Source organism: Exserohilum turcica (assembly GCF_000359705.1).
Source record: "Exserohilum turcica Et28A unplaced genomic scaffold SETTUscaffold_2, whole genome shotgun sequence".
Taxonomy (NCBI): Eukaryota; Fungi; Ascomycota; class Dothideomycetes; order Pleosporales; family Pleosporaceae; genus Exserohilum; species Exserohilum turcicum.
In genome coordinates, this window is record NW_007360025.1 from 396,715 (window position 1) to 414,190 (window position 17,476).

Here is a 17,476-nt window from a genome sequence, read left to right on the forward strand (position 1 = left end):
ATGTCACAGGGCGGTTGCTTGGGCGTTCGGCAGCAGCAGCCGCCCGTCAGATTTCGGATGGAGGTTAGCCGCAAAGCCGCCAATGAGGTTCCGCTGGGCTCTTGGCATTTCCGCAGCAGAATTGAACGGTGCCGATCGGGGGCCACGAGATAGATTGCTGGTCTCCACTCTTTTCTCGTGGCTGCTTCCGCTGGCCTGGATGCTAAAGTAGTCACACGGCACAGAATCAGGGTGGAGCAACAGGGGAGGGCGGCTTCGAAATCAAAACTAGTGCATCCCCATCTTATGTGGAGTAAGTGACATACGTAGCTTGGGGGCAGAGAAACAGCCATTTTGCAAAATGTTTGTTGTCACTGCTGGGATATTCCTAGATGTAGTAGCGTGTCTGCGTTGGCTGTGGTTTGGATGCAGTTGTCTGGAGGGTTCACGTGAGGTCGTGGGGAGCAGATATTGGGGACTCGGGTGGCCTAGCTACGTAGCACCACGAACGTCTCGAAACGGCCTACCCTTGCTTCTGAAGGTCCTCCTCTCGCAGCACTTAGGCATTCGGGCACCATGGGCATGCCCGCATACGTTCTGTCATCATCTCAGAGACAGCCTTTTCCCGCCCACACAATCTTACTTACGTCCGTACATAGCCAGATGGGGATGTATTGGTAATTCAGCTTCTTCAACATCACTCCCTATCTGGATCCTCCCTGAACCGCAGGCCCACTCGCTGTCCGGAGCCATCCGCAGAGCATGATACGCCGCACTGTGCAAACATTCGGCAGCAAGGACCCGGGTTTCTGAAACACCATGCGGCTCTGCCAGAAACATTGTTTGTCATGCTGTTTTCAACCTACATGCTACAGTTTCATGGCATTTTCGTAGTGCAGAAGCACCCTAGCCTTGAGCTGGAAAAAACAATATAAACCTGAAGCTCGCCCAGCGTATTGACATAACAACGGCGTGTAGGCGTAGATTTGGCGGCTGCCAGCAGCTTGGCGGCCACTTGGATATCTGGGCGGCGGCCGACTTGAGTAGCAGAGGAGAAGGGCTAGAAGCATTCTTCTTGGGCCACAATATGCATGCTACGAGACCTGACATGCCAAGCCGTTCGCTGCTTTGTTTTAAGCTTAAATGAATGGGGACGAACAGCGGAGAAAGGCCAGCAATGGGACAATGAGACGGCCTCGAAGGAGCCAACTCATCTTCCAGCGGCCTTGGACCCCTCAGGCATGAATCGCACGCCAGCTTGGGGATGCGTACGAGGGCGTTTCCGGAAAATTGGGTGAGTGGCCAGGCGATGCCAGGTGGGCAGCGGAAATGAGGATGCGGCTTGGCAGACGACGGCACTGGGGGTGGTGTGGATACTTCTCCTGGTTTCACGACGAAGCTTGGCGTTCCTTGGAGTGCGGCTTAGCCTCGGCGCGACAGGCTGTTTCCAGGCCTAATACATGTGCCCTACAATTGTATGCCGACCTCGAGCGGAATAACTCTGCTCGTTGTGGCATGGCGTCCAATCACAGCGTCCATATGCTTAGATGAAGTCTAGCTTCTGGCATCCCAGTCCTGCCCACTGAGCCTTGCTCGCCCTCTCTGCCGTCTTGCCCTTGCCCAACATGGCACCTCTTCGGACGGACGCCATGGGAAATAGGGCGGTAGGACGAGCTCGGGGTGGGTATAAGGATCCCAGATACCCCAGGAGCAAGACGCCATCCAGCATCCAATCATCCAGTCTTTCTTTTGCTTGACGCAATCCACTGTCTCTTGTCTTTTGTATCTGCTTTGCCTTCTCTATACATATTCCTTTTGAACGATTTCCCCCCGTCGACTAAAGTTTCCATCACAATGAAGTTCTCCATCGCTGCCGTTGCCGCCGTCGCTGGCCTTGCTGCCGCCTCCCCTTCTGCTCCCGCTACCAACGATGTCTTTGCTCTTGGCAAGCGTGCTTCCCTCCCTGTCCCTGCCTCCAAGGGTTCCGTCACTCTCAAGGCCCCTCAGGAGGTCAGCGGTACTTTTGATGGAGGCATGAAGACCTACGGCCGTGGTGTCAGCTGCACTGGTCAGGTCGAGGGTGGTAACAAGGACACTGTCTTCATGGTCAAGAACGGTGGTACTCTCAAGAACGTCATCATTGGCAAGGACCAGATCGAGGGTATCCACTGCGAAGGATCTTGCACCATCGAGGTAAGACGATCCATCTCTTGGCCTCTAACACCCAGCTGACTCAATCTCAGAACGTCTGGTGGGTCGACGTTTGCGAGGATGCTCTTACCCTCAAGGGTGACGGTAACGCCATGATAAAGGGTGGAGGTGCCCAGGCCGCCGACGACAAGGTCATCCAGCACAACGGAAAGGGAACAGTCACCATTGACGGCTTCAGTAAGCATCCCCTCCCCCCCTAGCCTCCAAGACCAGAAATACTAACAGCTCCTAGCCGTCGTCAACTTCGGCAAGCTCTACCGTGCCTGCGGTAACTGCAAGAACAGCGTTGCCCGCTCCCTCGTCGTCAAGAACGTCAAGGCCTACAACGGAAAGGTCCTCACTGGCATCAACCCCAACTTCGGTGACAGCGCCTCCATCTCCAACACGTGCGCTACGTCCGTCAAGACCATCTGCGAGGAGTTCAAGGGCACCACCCCCGGAAACGAGCCCCAGTCCGTCTCCAAGGGCCCCTCCAACAACTGCAAGTACACCGCTTCCGCCATCAAGGCTTGCTAGACGCATACTTTTTTCGGGTCTGGAGCAGTGCAGATATAAAGTCTGCAGCGCATTTGAAATAAAGCGCTGGATTGGAACACTAATTGTGCGTTTCTTGTATATATCTTCCTTCGACTGTGGTCGCGTGCAGTGCATGTAGTAAATACATCTCATACCAAATACCCCGTTTCTCTACATGTTCCAAGTTGACCCTTGTGGGATATACTGTTGCACAAATCACCATTGAATGCCTTTCTCAGTACGGCTTGTGAGTGAATAAAGTTTCGGGCTTGATCTGCCGGTCCGCTATACGGTCAGCACACTGTCAGCACTAACGTCACTTGGGATTTTGCTTCGATAGTGTAAAGACACCTCGCAACGACCCTGGAAGTACACAAGTTAGAATCTCTTTTGTTTTTCAGACTATAATAGAGTGGAGACTTGTATAGTCAAGTGCACAGGCAAGTTCTGTGCCTTGTAATTCAACAACCTAGTCCATTGGGTCACGAGCATGAACCAAAACACATATGCCGAAACCGCCTTTAGTGTTACACATGTTTAAAAGTATACGGCTATTTTTTCTCATGCGTACAGCGATGTCGGTGCATGCGTGATCCAGCCGTTTGCAGCTCTGGATCGACGGCACAGACACTTCACCGCCGCCACTTGCAAGTGAAACGCGGGCTTTCACTTCACCCTTCAAAACTAACATCATATACGGATCTCTAGATCTTAACGCCCTTGGTGTCATGTGAGCCATCGAGTTGGTTGTATTTACATTCGGTGGCGCTCACACGACAGCACTGTTATCTTCGACACTTTTTCCATAGCACTTGGCCTATCCAACGCCAGCACCTCAGAAAGAAAAGCTTGTAGTTGAGACAGAGTGAAGAGCGCTTCCCATAAAGTTGCAGGAATGGCTGATTACATAATTGACTTGGTAGGTGAAAAGCTGGTGTGTGGCGCAAACGCCCCAGCGGCGTTATGTGAATCTTTGGGCTCCGGGATCCCCATTTTTGTAACAGCTCACGTGGCAGGACGTATGCTGTACCCAGGTATTCACCTATCTTCACCCGAGAATCTTGATTTCGGGTAGTCGAGCTACAGAGGTTTTGAGCTCATTGCGTCGATGGGTGGGATACGATGCTCGAATGATACTGCCATGATGAAATGTTATTCAGCACGTATACCGTTGTACAGCCTTCAGCCAATTTGAAGAATCTTTCACTCAAATCGTAGGTGTTATCTTCCCGTAGAGATTTAGTCAGCACGGACAGTCAGCGCAGAGTCTTGATTCCTGAGTGAATGCTGCGCGCTAGTATCACGCGCAACGTACTTCACTCAGACTTTCTGATTGCTACGTCGCCGCCCCACTTGATTCGGCCGCCCCTAGCATACTTCCCATACACTCCCTGTAAGTATATATGCCCTTGGTCACCGTTCCGACCCTTACGCTGCACGCTGATATTCCGCTGCTGAACATCGGAGTCCTAGGCCAGACTAACTGCGAACAAGATCACTACCCACATACCTCGCCGATCGACAACACCTGAATCATGTCAGATAGAGGTTTCAGCACGGACTCTCCCAGATACGTAGCCAAAGACACGGACATGAGCGTGTCGAGTGTTACCCCATCCCCGCCTCCAGCTATCCCACCTCCTCCCGTCGGCGCCCTCCCCACGCCCGCTGACCCAAAGCTAGAAAAGGTGCCTGCTGGACTCCGAGCCCCGTACCACCCCCGGCCCCTCACCTCTACATGTCTGAAGAAGCACTTCACTCCAGTCGGAGGCTTATTCTTCCAGAATATGGCGGGTGCAAAGGCTTCCATGGACTTTGCTCAGTGGCGTTCACCGTCGTATGACAACACCATCCCGCAGACTGACAAGGAGCATCAAGACATTGTCCAAAAGCTCGTGCTGGCTTTCAAAGACATGTCTGCTGCCAAGGATACTCCAGACAACGCCTACCGCAAGCGCTTGACGCCAGGTGAAGCAATGTACTACCAGGACTGGGCCATCGAGGCATGTGCTTGGGACATTCTCGTGAGTGAAAAGTCTGCCATGTTGTTTTGAATATTATACTGATGGTGCGGCATAGAGTAAGGTCAAAACCATGCACACCGAAGGCTTCAAGGTAGCCATCTACGACAAGAGCATCGTTGACTCGATTGGGCAAACCCAGTACTGGACGTTCCAGGAGCGCATAGAGTGGATCTGCGTTGTGTTGCGGGTAAGTCTTATCCGTTTCCCATATATCAAATAAAAACATGCTAAATGCTTCCATTTAGACATCCAAGAACGTTGCTGTTACTCTCATGGTAAGCTTACATTACTCTGTGTGTCGTTCGCGAGAGACGCTAAGCCATGCACAGAAGAACGAGAAGACATGGACGATTCTCGGAGCCCCTCACAAGCTGTACCATAGTACTCTCACCAATGCCGTTGCAAACGCGCATCGTGGCGTGTGGGTCAAGTCGGGGCGTGAGGCGGATACTGAGCACCGCGCCCGTGCTAACAGCAAGCGCCAGAAGCTCAGTCATGCTGTCGGCCATGAGAACGATGGCGCAAAAGACGCTATGAACACTAGAGGTAAAGAGGGTAATCCGGATATTGGCACTGCGCCGGGTAAGTATGAGAGTCATGTACTTGGATTTTGACAATGGCTAAGACGTCTCGCAGCTTCTTCACTTGACAAGACTAACCACATCAACACATCATCCACTCCCATTCCCAACGCGGACAGCGTCATGGCTGGCAATCCTGTCTCCATGCAGAACACTCCCCAGCTGGAACCCATGCCCGGAATCACATACCACCCCGACACACCCAGAATCCCGACCGATCCGGAGAGGGAGCCTGCGCTATCTCGTCCTTCGCACGGAGAACCCAGCACCCACTCTCTCGCTCCACACACTCGACTCTCGGCTTCCGATACGCAGGATCAGCACAAGGTTAAGTACGATGCTGTTGACTTGGAGGGTGCAGAGATGCTGGCTTCGCTGCATACTGCTTGTTGAGCAGCGCGGTTAGCCCGGTCGGAGGACATGAGGGATTGTCGATTTACGGTACGTGTCTTTCTAATTACTCGTGTAAACATCGGAAGACATGAAGTAAGCTTCTCAGAAGCATAGTGAAACATGGCGTTTGCCATGCAGGAAATTATTGGGTGTGCTTTTGTATTTTCGACATGGTCCAGTGGGCGGGGGTCTTGGAAACCAATCCCAGCATTGAGTTTTATATTTGACAGTCGATAAAACCAGCATCGAGGAGAAGAACATGTTAGTCACACAAGGCGAATTTTTACACGGCTTGCAGTTTCCAGCGTGGTATATTATCTAACTCAGGAATCTATAAATTAGCAATTCAAACTTGTCGAGCGACTCCTCTCCTCGCCCTTCTCAGCCCAATCATACCGCCCTCGTCGCCCTGGACCTCCTGCGTCTTCAGACTGGCGCACATGAGCTCGAGCGCGTTGAACGAGTCAATGGGGCCCAGTCCGTCCATGGTGCCCTTGAGCGCTGCATTCGCTGCACGACTCACAATGGCCTTTGCATCGAGACTGACTTGTGGCAGAATCTCAGCTGTAGCACCCAACCACCTTGCCAGCAGTCCCTTGAAGGAAATCTGATCGGCATCGCAGCTCTTGTCCTTTTCGCACGTCGCCTCCCACAGGGCGCCCGTGTCGTGATTTACAAACGTGCGGTTCGCAGATTGGATGAAGCCCCGGGTTCGCTGCACCCACTTTGCGTCGCCCGTCTGCACTGCCATGACGGCCGACCCGTACATGTACACGCCCACATTGTAGCTCCACTGGTTGTGGTTCAAATCCGCACATCCGTTCTTCTCGTCGGTGCCATCAAACACATCGAACTGGTCGTTGACAAGGCCCACTTGCACACTCCAGTCGTACACTGTATTGGCCCAGGCGCTCATCTCCGCGGCGGCAGTCTCGTTCTGCACGGCAGATAGCTGGGCTACCCGCGCGGCAAGTTGGAAGAGCAGGCCGTTGGAAATGCTGTTTTTGTAGAAGAAGCCGTCGTTGCCGTCGCCTTTGGCAATCTTCCAACCCAACCCGCCTTTACATCCTCCAGATCCTTTCTTCTCGTTTCCCCAGCGTGCTTTCTGCTGCTCGTAGACATTGCGTGCGAGGTCGAGCCATGTAGCGTTAGGATTGGTGTCGGGGAGTTTCACTTCAGCAGCCGTGGCGGCAGCCAGGGCCCACCATGCTTGGTCGTCGTTTCCGGTAGCATCGACGGTGAGGAAATCATCGCCTGGAGTCGCTTGGCTGAGAATGGTATTTTGGAGAATTGGCTCGTATTGGTGGTCGCCTGTTACGGAGGTGTATGTGAGCAGTGCCTCGACGGCAGTGCCAGATTGCCACCACCAAATTGGTTGCGGGAGGAGAGCGAGATTTGGATTCGGGAAGCTGGCCTTGATGGATGCCGCGAGGCGTGGGGCGGTGCCGAGCAGAGTGGACACTGATGGTGCTGGTGGTTGAGCGGCCAGGGCGGCGGACTGGATAACGACGTTGATTGCGTTTGCGAAATTTGTTGGTATCATTTTGTTTAAACACAAAAAAAAACAGAATACGATTTGCGGTAAGTATATCGGCTTCGATAATAAGAAAAGGAGCGAGATTGCAGCAACGTTGTCGCGCGTGAGAAGGAATGTAGATGGGGTACGCGGTACCTGAAGCCTCGGAAAAAAAACACGGTAATGAATGTGAGAAAGGAATGTGAAAATGCGACGAAACGACGCGGAACAAGTCAGTACAAGAAAACGAGTGGGGGATTCGCAGGATAAGAATGAAAGGAAGAATGGAGACGGAGGCTGAGAACTTAGCCAGACCGCCAGAGCAGCAGGATCCGACTCAGCCTGCATCGCCCAAGCCATCACTCTGCATATGTCCGTTTCCGTTTCGCGGCATTGGCATGGCAATTCTAGGCTGCGGTAGCAAGTCGAGCAGCTTGTCCGCCCCATTCCGACACGCGTCGCAATCCCTTCTGATAGGCACAAAAGTACCCACCTGTATTTCCACATTTCGACCGAAGCCCTGTGGAACGTCCCCCCCTCTTTCTCGCCACTCAACTGGATGCAGATGCGTTGTACAGAAAAAAAAAGACATTTTTCCCAGAGTTCCGATTCGCATGTGAATGGCGGTTTGCCCACGTCGCAAGGCGCATACCCCTGATTTGCGCCTAGGGGTTCCACTGGACCAGTTTATACTTGGACGCTTGTGCGCCCGAGCAACAATCTGAAACGTGCATCGCCACGAAGTGCAGCGCTGAGATTGGCTGCCATGGAGCGTCCGGATCAATGCAGCCTAGGTGATTGGAACAGGCGAGATTGTCGTGTTTATGCTGAATCGCAAAGGTGCGTGTGTTGAGGCTGGGCGTGCAGTCGGGCAGGCGATGACAGCTGTGTTGTGCTGCGTGGGTGTGTCATGGCTGTCATCTATACGTAAGGCCTTAGGCGAGATGAGGCATGTAGTCTGTCAGTCACGTGATGAGACACGATGGATACATACATGACATGACGCTGAGCGAAGACGACGGCGTCAGGCTTATCGCTCGACAGCGCTGCGGTGCGCGAAAACTCTTCGGTTGGACAATATCTTCGTGTCCTTGTGCCTTATCAGCAAATCTGTCGTGCGGCACCAAAGACGCCTGTCCCCCAATTATTCGCACGATTGAAAGAGTTTCGAGCGGCGTGAACTCTAGCGATGCGAGTTGATTGAGATCGCCATTAATAGTATATCCGTGTTTATTCTGCCCCACCCAGGACACATTGATTCTGTTTACCCCTCACAACTTTGCAGCCTCCACCTTGGAAATGACATACGCCGCGGTGGCCTCCGCATACACATTACCCTCGCCATCCTCGATCCATCCCACCGTCTCCAGGAACCTGCCCTTTTCTCTCTTGATCTTGGACCTCAACGCAAAAACACCCGGCGTCTTGAACGCTTTCTTGAACTTGACCGTGAGCTCCACCGTCGGAGGCGCTCTCGAGTTGTACACAAAGGCGCAGAGAATCCCCATGCAGTGATCTAAGAGCGTGGAAAGTATGCCCCCGTGAAGTCGGTATGGACCGCCATTGACATTGTCGCCCACGGAAACAAGGAAGATTGCCTCGGGGGCGTTGGGATCCGTGACATCGAAAATCTTTTCTTCCTTTTTTGCTTGTCGCTGTGCCTCTTGCTCGAGCTTGTGCGGCGGAACGTCCCACATCGCCGAGTCAGGCTGGATGTCCAGCTTGGTTGGGTCCCCTTGCCTCCTCTCCCCATTTCCCGGCCGGAACAATGTGACAAGTGCGCGGATCCTGTCGTCGCCCCAGAGCGTGCGGTTGAGAAACGTGTTGACGTTTGCACCTGAAGGGTCCTCTTTGAGTACGTTACGCTTGTTGATGATGGTTACAGAGGGATCGTGGAGCAGTGCTCGGCACCAGGGAAGTGTTGTCAAGTCTTCAATGCGATCCTCACTCATGGTGGCGGTGGTTGTATGGGCGTTGATGAATATGGCAGGTCGAAAGTGTCGCTCTACGGCTTGCGCAGGAAACCGTGAAACGGCGATGTACAACAGGGCACTCGCATCGTAAGCTGATATTCAAAAGGCCAGCCTCCTCAATGACACTGTGTTTGCGAGTCTGACATCCGAGGTTATTCATTGCAGAGGTTTGGACTGTAAGATAAGCACGCACATGCCGGTCAAACTATCTCCACCCCTCATCTGTCGAACCAAAAGGAAGAGGGGTTGTGTTTAAAGTTTCTCGGGCGGCCCATGAGCTCGGGTGCTAACTACTTACTCATGCCGCGCAATCCTCTATGCATGGCGACAACAATGACCCCTCCGATCTACCTCGCCCCCATCCGGCGATAGCTCCAAGGCGATCGAGCAGGCATCCTGGGACCAGAGACAATCAAGCGCGATCGCGACGGATCTCTGCCATTTTCGATTTGCGCATCGAGCCAACAGCTAGGTACGGCTATGCGGGGTGATCTTGCATGTGCATGGCAACGGCTGGGCTCAGGCGCCTCTCAACACCCACGGAGCGTCTGCACCTCTCATCATGACGTCGCGCGGCATGCAAGCCTGATGCGAAGTTTGTTTTTCAACGACTGCGTCAATATAAGAAGAGACAGAGGGGCTTGGGTCGTGAAGTCAACTCGTTGAGCCCTTCAGGCTTCCAGTATTTTGCAACGCTCAGTAATCTACTACAAGTAGTCTGCATCAAGCCATGCCTTCTATCAACGCGACTGTAGGTATTCCAAAAATGGCCGCTCGTGGTCTTAAGAGAGCAATTTGGCTCTGACAAAAACAAACTAGGTCTTCCATGCGTATGCGTACGGCACTGCGTTCTGGTATGGCCTGCGTGGCTTGTGTCGAGTATATGACCCCGTCATGGTCATTGGCTGTATGTATTTCGGGAAATGCCTTTATTAGACAACGCCCCCTTCAGCCATGTCTTGAACCCATCAACTAAAAATACCCCGCAGGGTTCCGGCCACCCTCGCAACTCAATCTCAAAGTCAACGACCTTGAAAAGTACAACGTGCGCACAGACGGCTGGTGTCTTGTTACCCTGGCTCTGATTCTCGTTGGCCTGACCAATGCCGTTCCTTTTACGGCCAAGTCTGCGAAGACGTTTTCTTCAGTCCAGTATGCAAAGGCTATTGTCGCTGCTACCATTTTCCATCATGTCGCGACGGGTATTGGCGCGTACCAGCATTACAGATTGCCCAGCCACTACAACACCAGCATGGGAATCGGTGTCTGGGGCAACGTTTGGCTGTCTTTGACTGGTCTGTTTACGCTGGCCATGCTACAAAGCGATGCAGGCGACAAGTCTGTTGAGCAGGTGGCTCGGAAAGTGAAATAGCTAAACACCCCTTCAAACGATTTGAAATTGGCGATGCGATAAGGTTGGGTACTGTAGATGTAGCTAAGCCAAGTACCTAAGTAGCACTCGCTAGAGGTGCTAAAAGTAGAAAAGGCGAGACAGCAAGATGGGCATACTTAATGTGAGGAAGTTGACACAATAATAAATTGAGGCATACCAAGCAACATTGACTATTCAAGAAGCTCTCAAATAATCTTCTACCAACCCCTCACATATATCTAGGCCAACCCCCAACCCCAGATACATAACCTCTGAACCTCCATCCCTGTCTCACCATGGTACACGGCGTGCAAAACGAATCAAAATCATGGTACAAAGTCTGCATTTGGCATCTAGCCGAGGGAAAGTACGGCACGCCCGGTTGGTCCACATAGTGCGGGTCGTTTATCCTGTTGAGCTCCCTGCGCACATCGCGGCATAACTTGGCGTGGATGTAATCGTGGTGGTTGCAGCGGATCCAATGGCGGTGGATGTCGAGGCACATGCTATGACGAAGGGGTAATTGGTGAAGTTCCGTCGAGCCTATCTTATTGGGCGTCCCAAAATGATAAAAAAAACAAACCCCCCTGAACAAGAAATAATAAGATCTGGCCAGGCCACCAACAGCGGTTGAGATTCTGGCTTAATGAAAGATGTGTTTTTTTTTATTTCGAACGAGAAGTGTGATTCTTACACACTTTGCAAAAAAAAAAGACAACAGTTAAGGAAATAAGACCGTCCACACACTCTCTTCTCAGAAATTATAGCAAATCCTGGGGCCTGGCGCAGCGAGCAATGCTCGAGCTATACAAGAGTACTAAGCAATGTAACACAAGCCCATGTACATTCCACTGTTCGGCGCCGCCATCCGGAGGGGGGGGGGCAACGCGGACGCGGAACCGGGAAAGCCCCAAGCCTAAGCCTCACTCAGCATCAAATCTCTTGCCCCTCCTGATCCCCGATTTCTACTAGTACAAAATGCAAAATTCCAGACTTCTACACATACGCACACACGCCTCCACACTGCCTGTACGTATCGGGTAAAAACCCGTATACGTATCCATCAATGTATGGTTCTACCAGCCAGCTCACCCTAGCGCACCGCCTATCCACCCCACCCCGCCCCGCCCACGCGCCAACGTTGAGGCAGTGCAGTGTAGAATACAACTAGAAAAAGCCGGAAAGGGAAAAGAAAAGAAAAATCGGGGTCGCCGGCCCAAGTCCCTGTTTGCGGGCCGGCGATGATGATGAAGAACACGACACACATGGTAGTAGTGTAGTGCCTTGCTTGCAGGGTATTATTTGCAGGCACATAGCAATAACAATAGCCATACTTAGGTAAGTACCTAACCAAGTAGGTAAGTAGTGCTTATTTAGCCCACCTCACCACGTCGTTGTATGCGATAGACAGGAGAAGAGAAGAAGGAGAGGAATAGAAAAAAGAAGAAGATGTAAAACATGCCAAACCTACATTTAAAAAAAAGACCATGCACTCAATCTCAGTCACACTGCCACACATACTCACGGAAAATCCCTATACCCACATAGTTTCCCTGCTGCGTAGACAGAAAAAAAACCCCCTTCCTCACACCCCGGGGGCACCGGGGAGAGGACTCTCGGCCTTGATCTAAAACACCATGATGCTCGCGGTTACACAGATGACGCAGGTGTTTGTTTGCTCTCTCAGCGAGAGCAAGAGAGGGCAATTTTCTTCGGGTCGGGTATTGATCGCGTGGCAGCGGCTTGTTGCAGCGAGGCTCTGTTCCGAATGGAATATCATCGAATGGTGTGTGTGTGTGTACCAGGGGGTTTCTCTCTCTCTTGATCAATCTCTTCCAAATGAGGAAGCGATTGCGCTAGCTGTTTGTGTGCGATGCTGCTGTGTTATCTGGGAGGAGTTCCCCGGTTGGGCGCTGCGCACAGAGGGGTTACACACAAGAGGGTTAGGGCAGAGGAGGGTAGGTAGGTGAGTGAGATTCCGGGGTCATGTGCACAAGGCGAGGCAGACACTTGGCACTAGAGAAAAGTGTAAACCAAAAAAAGGAAACCAAGTTCAAGGAATTAAGTGGAGAAAGAAATTGATTGAGTCCGTGTGGAGCTACGTATAAGACGCCTTGTTCCTGGGTATGTCGTTTCCTGAAAATGCTGTGTAAAAGAATCAAAACGCCAATGTACGCATGCAAAAGGGTATCGCCCGAATCCATATCCCAAACCCGAAAAAAAGAAGAAGAGGAAGAAGAAGAAAACCCCATGCTATGCAAAAAAATCAAGGTTATCCGCCTCTCTCATCGTTCATCGATCATCATCATAATGCTCGTTTGAGATCCTGCTCTGGACTTATCTGAACCGGTGGCCTGCCACGGGAGATAAGATGTGTTCGTGTTCAACATAACCCATATGAATCGTGAAAAAGACAATAACCCAACAGTGCAACAGCATGATTGCAGTATGAGCTTCAATCATGCTGCAAGCAGTCCCCGGAACTTGGCACCGTTCTTGTGATGGATGCTACGCGCCACACGAGGAGTGGCTGCCGCCGCAACAGGCTGCGTGGCAGCAGGTGCAGTGACAGTGATCCGGACAGTGGTTGTGACGATGACAACGCCATTACTGCTGCCCGATGAAGCGGTAGGTGCGACACCAGGAGGACCACTGAGGGCTGGAATGCCAAGTACGGGTGGTGTTGGAACGGCGCCCCGAGTAGTGGAAGAAGGCACTTGACCATTGGCTGGCAGGGTACTGTGAGAGATTGGAACGCTGGCGCCAGGTGGAGCAGGACTAGGTACTAGACCAGGGAGGGTACCAGTAGCAATGGGGACATCACCACCCATGCCGCCCCCTGGAAGAGAAGACGTGACAGGGCCCATCTCGCGCTTCAATGGCAAATCGCTGTAGAGAGCTGTTCGCGCCGCCCAGTCGCTGACAGCAGTGGATACGGCGTCTTGTTGGCCCATGGCGAACTTGGCCAACTTTGCAGGGCTGAGAGCTTGCATTGCGACCCTGGGCGCTTCGATGTCAACATCCATACAGGTGCTGTAGTACTCGTCTTTGCCCTTGGGAAGACCTGGCGTCTTTCCGGGCAGAGAAGTCCATTGCCACACCCAGTACAATGTGTAGGTGTTGTTGAACTGCACATTGTCCGGGATCTTTACGTCTGTTTCGCAGTACATGACCGAATTGGCGGGTCCGGTTTGAGGCGTGTTGGCCATGTAGGCTGGATCGGCTGCCTTGCGCTCCATGGCAACGGGCGTGTCGTTGTTCAAGTAACAGCGGCCATCGTCGTAGTCGTTCATGGCCAGAAGAACTCCTCGCTTGTCGCCGCCCTGTCCGTCTTGGGTCCACTCGAGGACATCAAGAAGCTTCTCGTCCGTCTTTGGTTGCTTGGTGCCGTAGACATAGACTGTTCCACCCTTTTCTGGTTTGTCGGGGTTGTTTTGCGCATTTGTGATGTGCCCGTTTTCCTGGTATCGGATCGCGACAAAGTTGCCTGGCGCAGTCTTGAGGCGAGGATATTTCTCAGAAGATTGCTTCTGCTCGCGTTGCAATGGTGCACAGAGTAATTGTTCCGCATCAATGAAGATTTTGCCCTGGGTGTTGGATGGGGGCATTCTCCATGTCATGGCGTCATCTGTACTCTGGCCAGTCGGACTGATTTGACCCCGGTCGACCATGCCTCGCGCATACCCATAGGCACCAACATATTGGCCCTTGGCGTCGATGTTGCGCAGCTGCTCTCCCCAGCTGTGCGAGTTGGCGAAGGGGAAAGCGGCGAATGCGGCCAGAACAGCAGCCGGCCATATTGTAGGCATTTTGATGGAGCTCAACTGCTCGATGTGGATGTGGTTGAAGAGGTGGCAGTCTTGTCCTACCAGCAGGCCGATGTTTGTATCTAGTCGACAAAAAGGAAGCCCGTACAGTGAGGAGGTCCAGTGAAGAGATAGGCAGGCGTTGAAGACAGTGAAGGGGGATTTGGTAGATGTACGGTAAGTGATGGCACAATGGCTATTGTCATGTGACTCTTTGAATTCGTCTTCACCTGGAGAACAGTGCTATTGTTCAATAGCAATGGTATCGTGAAGCGTGCAGAGTGCGTTCCAGACGACCGGGGAAGAGAAAAAAAGGAAAAGAGAAAATAGATACGGGAAAAGAAGCGAAGACGCAAGGCAAACCAGTTGTGGGAGAGGCAAAGGGTTCGCGCGACCCAGTACCTTTATCCCCGGCAGGCAATTCGGTCGACCGTGGTTCGAATTACCGGTGTACACAGGCAGAAGCGACAAGAGCCAATGGAGAAGGAGACGGATTGGGTATCGAAACACGGCGCCACTGCATGCGACGATGCACACAAGCTTCTGGGCCTGTGGTGTTTGCGTGTACGATGTGCGTTTCAACGCTGGTCTCCACTGTAACCGCCAGCCATGGCGTTGCGATACCCGCAACCCGACGGCGGCGTCGCGCGCACATGCAGCAGAAGCCTCGCGTGCCTTTCCGGCGCAAGGCGCAATCAGTCGTTTGCAGCGGGCAGTATTGTTGGGCTGATGCGCTAGGCGTCGGTGAGACATGTAAGAGGGAGAAGTGGTCGAGTGTAAGAGGCAAGGTGAGCCGCTGATCTACGACACAAACACGGCAGCTAGGCCCTCGCCGGGAGGACGTGGCGACGCTGCTGCCCCGTCCATGGTGGAGAAGGCCAGGGAAACAGCGAGAGCGCGTGGGTCTGGCGATTCCAGCGCAGGCGTACTGTGCGTGTACAGTGCGTGCCAACGAGCGACGGGCCCCGTGCAAGTGTACCGGACGCGGGCTGGGCTGGGCCGACGACAGGTGAATATGCGCCGGGAGCAGCGCTTCGAGAAGAAAAAGTCCAGGCACAGGTGCAAGTGGCGGGCGGGTGGTGGAGAAGGCGGGCAGGGAGATGAATGAGGTCTTGGTCTTGGTCTTGGTGTGGTAGTCACGGCCTGTTCGGCTCTGTTTCAGGCCGGGCCCCGCCCGCCTCTTGATTGGCTGAGCGCCTCAGGCCACGGCGCAGCCAAACACGTGAGCTCGTCGGCGTGATTGGCTCCCAGCGCTCCTCCACCACCCTGGCCCGTCTCCATCCTGGCTGCTTTCTTCTTTCTTCTTCTCCTTCTTCCTCTTCCTCCACGCTATTTAACGCCCATCCACTCTATCTTTGGCTCCCGGGATTCCAGCCACCCGGCCACGGTGAGCGCGCGTGGCATTCTCTCGGCACCCAGAGCCGTGTGGGCCGTGGACACGACCACTTCACCCACCATCGCGCAAGCTCATCCCCCCCCACACACCCATACGACTGCATCTTATCGATAGCCAGCGTTTCACCGAGCAAATATCTGCACGGCGCGGCAAGGACCCCGGCACGTCACAAGACGCGCAAGATTTAAGGAACCTACTTCGAGGCTAACCACGTCGGACTACGCTGGCAACTCATCCTGTGCCGCCCCAAGTCAAACTCGGAATGCTTGAGTATCCGCAAACCCTCGACGCGTCGCGATGGATGCAAGACATGTTGAGGTGAGGCCTTGCGTTTCACCGAGATGAACCGGACGAGAAACAATCTCAGTCACAATCACACGGCTGCCGGGAGCATTGTTTCCAGCAGCCATCCAAACATCAGCAAAGCCGTGTCCGTCTCTGCCCTCTGCTCGTACCAAGTCGATGAGTAGTCGGGTGTTGTAAGTGTCCTTGAGCCCCATGGCTGCGCTAGCATACTACCTGAAACACCCCAGATCTACCACCGCATGGTGGCTGACGGTAGGCTACATGGACACTACGGAACCCTATCAACGCATCAGGTACGCCTAGGATGTGCACGAGTAGGCTGCATAACCTCGACCAGCTGCTTGGCATATATCTGAGTTTACTAATGCTAGTTTTGCGCCATTCCACTGCAGCTTCTCCGCATCACTCGTGCAGGGCATGCCTTTCATAGGCCACGAGACCTGCTCTGCCCCCTACCTCCCTCACCAAACCGACCATCTCCGCCTCTTTCGGAAACTCAACGTAGCCGCTGAGAGCAAATTTTGGTCCAGGGGGTTGTCTGGCCTGCCAGTTGAATGGCCTCGAGCGTCTACATACCACGTCAGCCCATTCTCGACACCTGTCTTCTCTCCTCCAACTTAAATCCTTTTCTGCGTGTTCCGACAAAAAGCCCCTGCAAGCCTGAGGTGTCAAGGAGTGCAACATGTCAACAACGAGCCTGTCATGGATGCAAGTATCCCGAAAGACCTGCCACCACCAACCTTACTGTACAACACCACTGCAGTCCCAACAATGCACTTCAGAGTCACACCCAACACGACGAAATTCACAGGCCCCCTTTTGCGTCAACACGTACACTTCCTCTGTCACGGCCCTTCACTGACATAAACCCCCATCACACATGCCTCCCTTCATAACAACTCCCCCAGCTTTCTCCTCCATGTCCACCTCTTTCCACCAACCAAGCGTGTAAAGTAAAATAAAAAACATGTCGTCTGCAATCACGATTACTAACCCTCCAAACTGTGTATGCGCAGCTATCTTGCGTGTCTGGGGTTGTGGGTGTCGCGACTATCTATTCGTCATGTCCTGTCTCGGCCCCACATATCACATGCCGCCGCGACTCGCAGGCAGTGTTTTGCATTGGCATAGGGTGTGTGAGTGGTGTGCTGAGCGGCTGAGAGATGTAGAGGAGGCGTGTGTGCAGCGCATGTGGGGGACGACGACTAGTCACGGCGATGGATAAGTTGGATGTGTATTACTATGGAGTTACTAAAAAGGTATTACTATGTATTATTATTATTATTATTCTAGTTTAACGTCCTTTTTCAGCCCGAAGGGCTATATAAGACGTGTAGGGTTTTTAGGCCTACAAGTATCTAAGTAGGTTGTTTCTAGCTACGATATTTAGGAGGGGTTTTAAC

At 53.0% G+C, this 17,476-nt stretch overlaps 6 protein-coding genes across 6 annotated transcripts; 3 read left to right on the forward strand and 3 right to left on the reverse strand.

Moving 5' to 3' along the window:
• Positions 1–1,833: 1,833 nt before the first annotated feature.
• Positions 1,834–2,706, forward strand: SETTUDRAFT_19126 (polysaccharide lyase family 3 protein; the record flags this gene model as incomplete). The annotated part of the gene is made up of 3 exons (XM_008026686.1): positions 1,834–2,172; positions 2,223–2,367; positions 2,423–2,706. The coding sequence occupies 3 exons, from the start codon at positions 1,834–1,836 to the stop codon at positions 2,704–2,706; spliced, it is 768 nt and encodes a 255-aa protein (XP_008024877.1).
• Positions 2,707–4,241: 1,535 nt separating this feature from the next.
• Positions 4,242–5,704, forward strand: SETTUDRAFT_30947 (uncharacterized protein; the record flags this gene model as incomplete). Its single annotated transcript, XM_008026814.1, has 5 exons — positions 4,242–4,730; positions 4,786–4,917; positions 4,976–5,005; positions 5,060–5,312; positions 5,367–5,704. 5 exons carry the CDS (start codon positions 4,242–4,244, stop codon positions 5,702–5,704), a joined length of 1,242 nt encoding a protein of 413 aa, XP_008025005.1.
• Positions 5,705–6,050: 346 nt separating this feature from the next.
• SETTUDRAFT_153422 (glycoside hydrolase family 76 protein) lies at positions 6,051–7,247 on the reverse strand (the record flags this gene model as incomplete). The annotated part of the gene is made up of 2 exons (XM_008027072.1): positions 6,051–6,197; positions 6,228–7,247. The coding sequence occupies 2 exons, from the start codon at positions 7,245–7,247 to the stop codon at positions 6,051–6,053; spliced, it is 1,167 nt and encodes a 388-aa protein (XP_008025263.1).
• Positions 7,248–8,448: 1,201 nt separating this feature from the next.
• Positions 8,449–9,172, reverse strand: SETTUDRAFT_178654 (uncharacterized protein; the record flags this gene model as incomplete). Its single annotated transcript, XM_008027073.1, has 1 exon — positions 8,449–9,172. One exon carries the CDS (start codon positions 9,170–9,172, stop codon positions 8,492–8,494), a length of 681 nt encoding a protein of 226 aa, XP_008025264.1. The 3' UTR covers positions 8,449–8,491.
• Positions 9,173–9,694: 522 nt separating this feature from the next.
• On the forward strand, positions 9,695–10,753 carry SETTUDRAFT_162848 (uncharacterized protein). The gene is made up of 3 exons (XM_008027074.1): positions 9,695–9,944; positions 10,013–10,100; positions 10,183–10,753. The coding sequence occupies exons 1-3, from the start codon at positions 9,924–9,926 to the stop codon at positions 10,563–10,565; spliced, it is 492 nt and encodes a 163-aa protein (XP_008025265.1). The 5' UTR covers positions 9,695–9,923; the 3' UTR covers positions 10,566–10,753.
• Positions 10,754–12,638: 1,885 nt separating this feature from the next.
• Positions 12,639–13,751, reverse strand: SETTUDRAFT_162849 (uncharacterized protein). Its single transcript, XM_008027075.1, has one exon. The coding sequence runs from the start codon at positions 13,733–13,735 to the stop codon at positions 13,025–13,027; it is 711 nt and encodes a 236-aa protein (XP_008025266.1). The 5' UTR covers positions 13,736–13,751; the 3' UTR covers positions 12,639–13,024.
• Between the last annotated feature and the right edge of the window lie 3,725 nt (positions 13,752–17,476).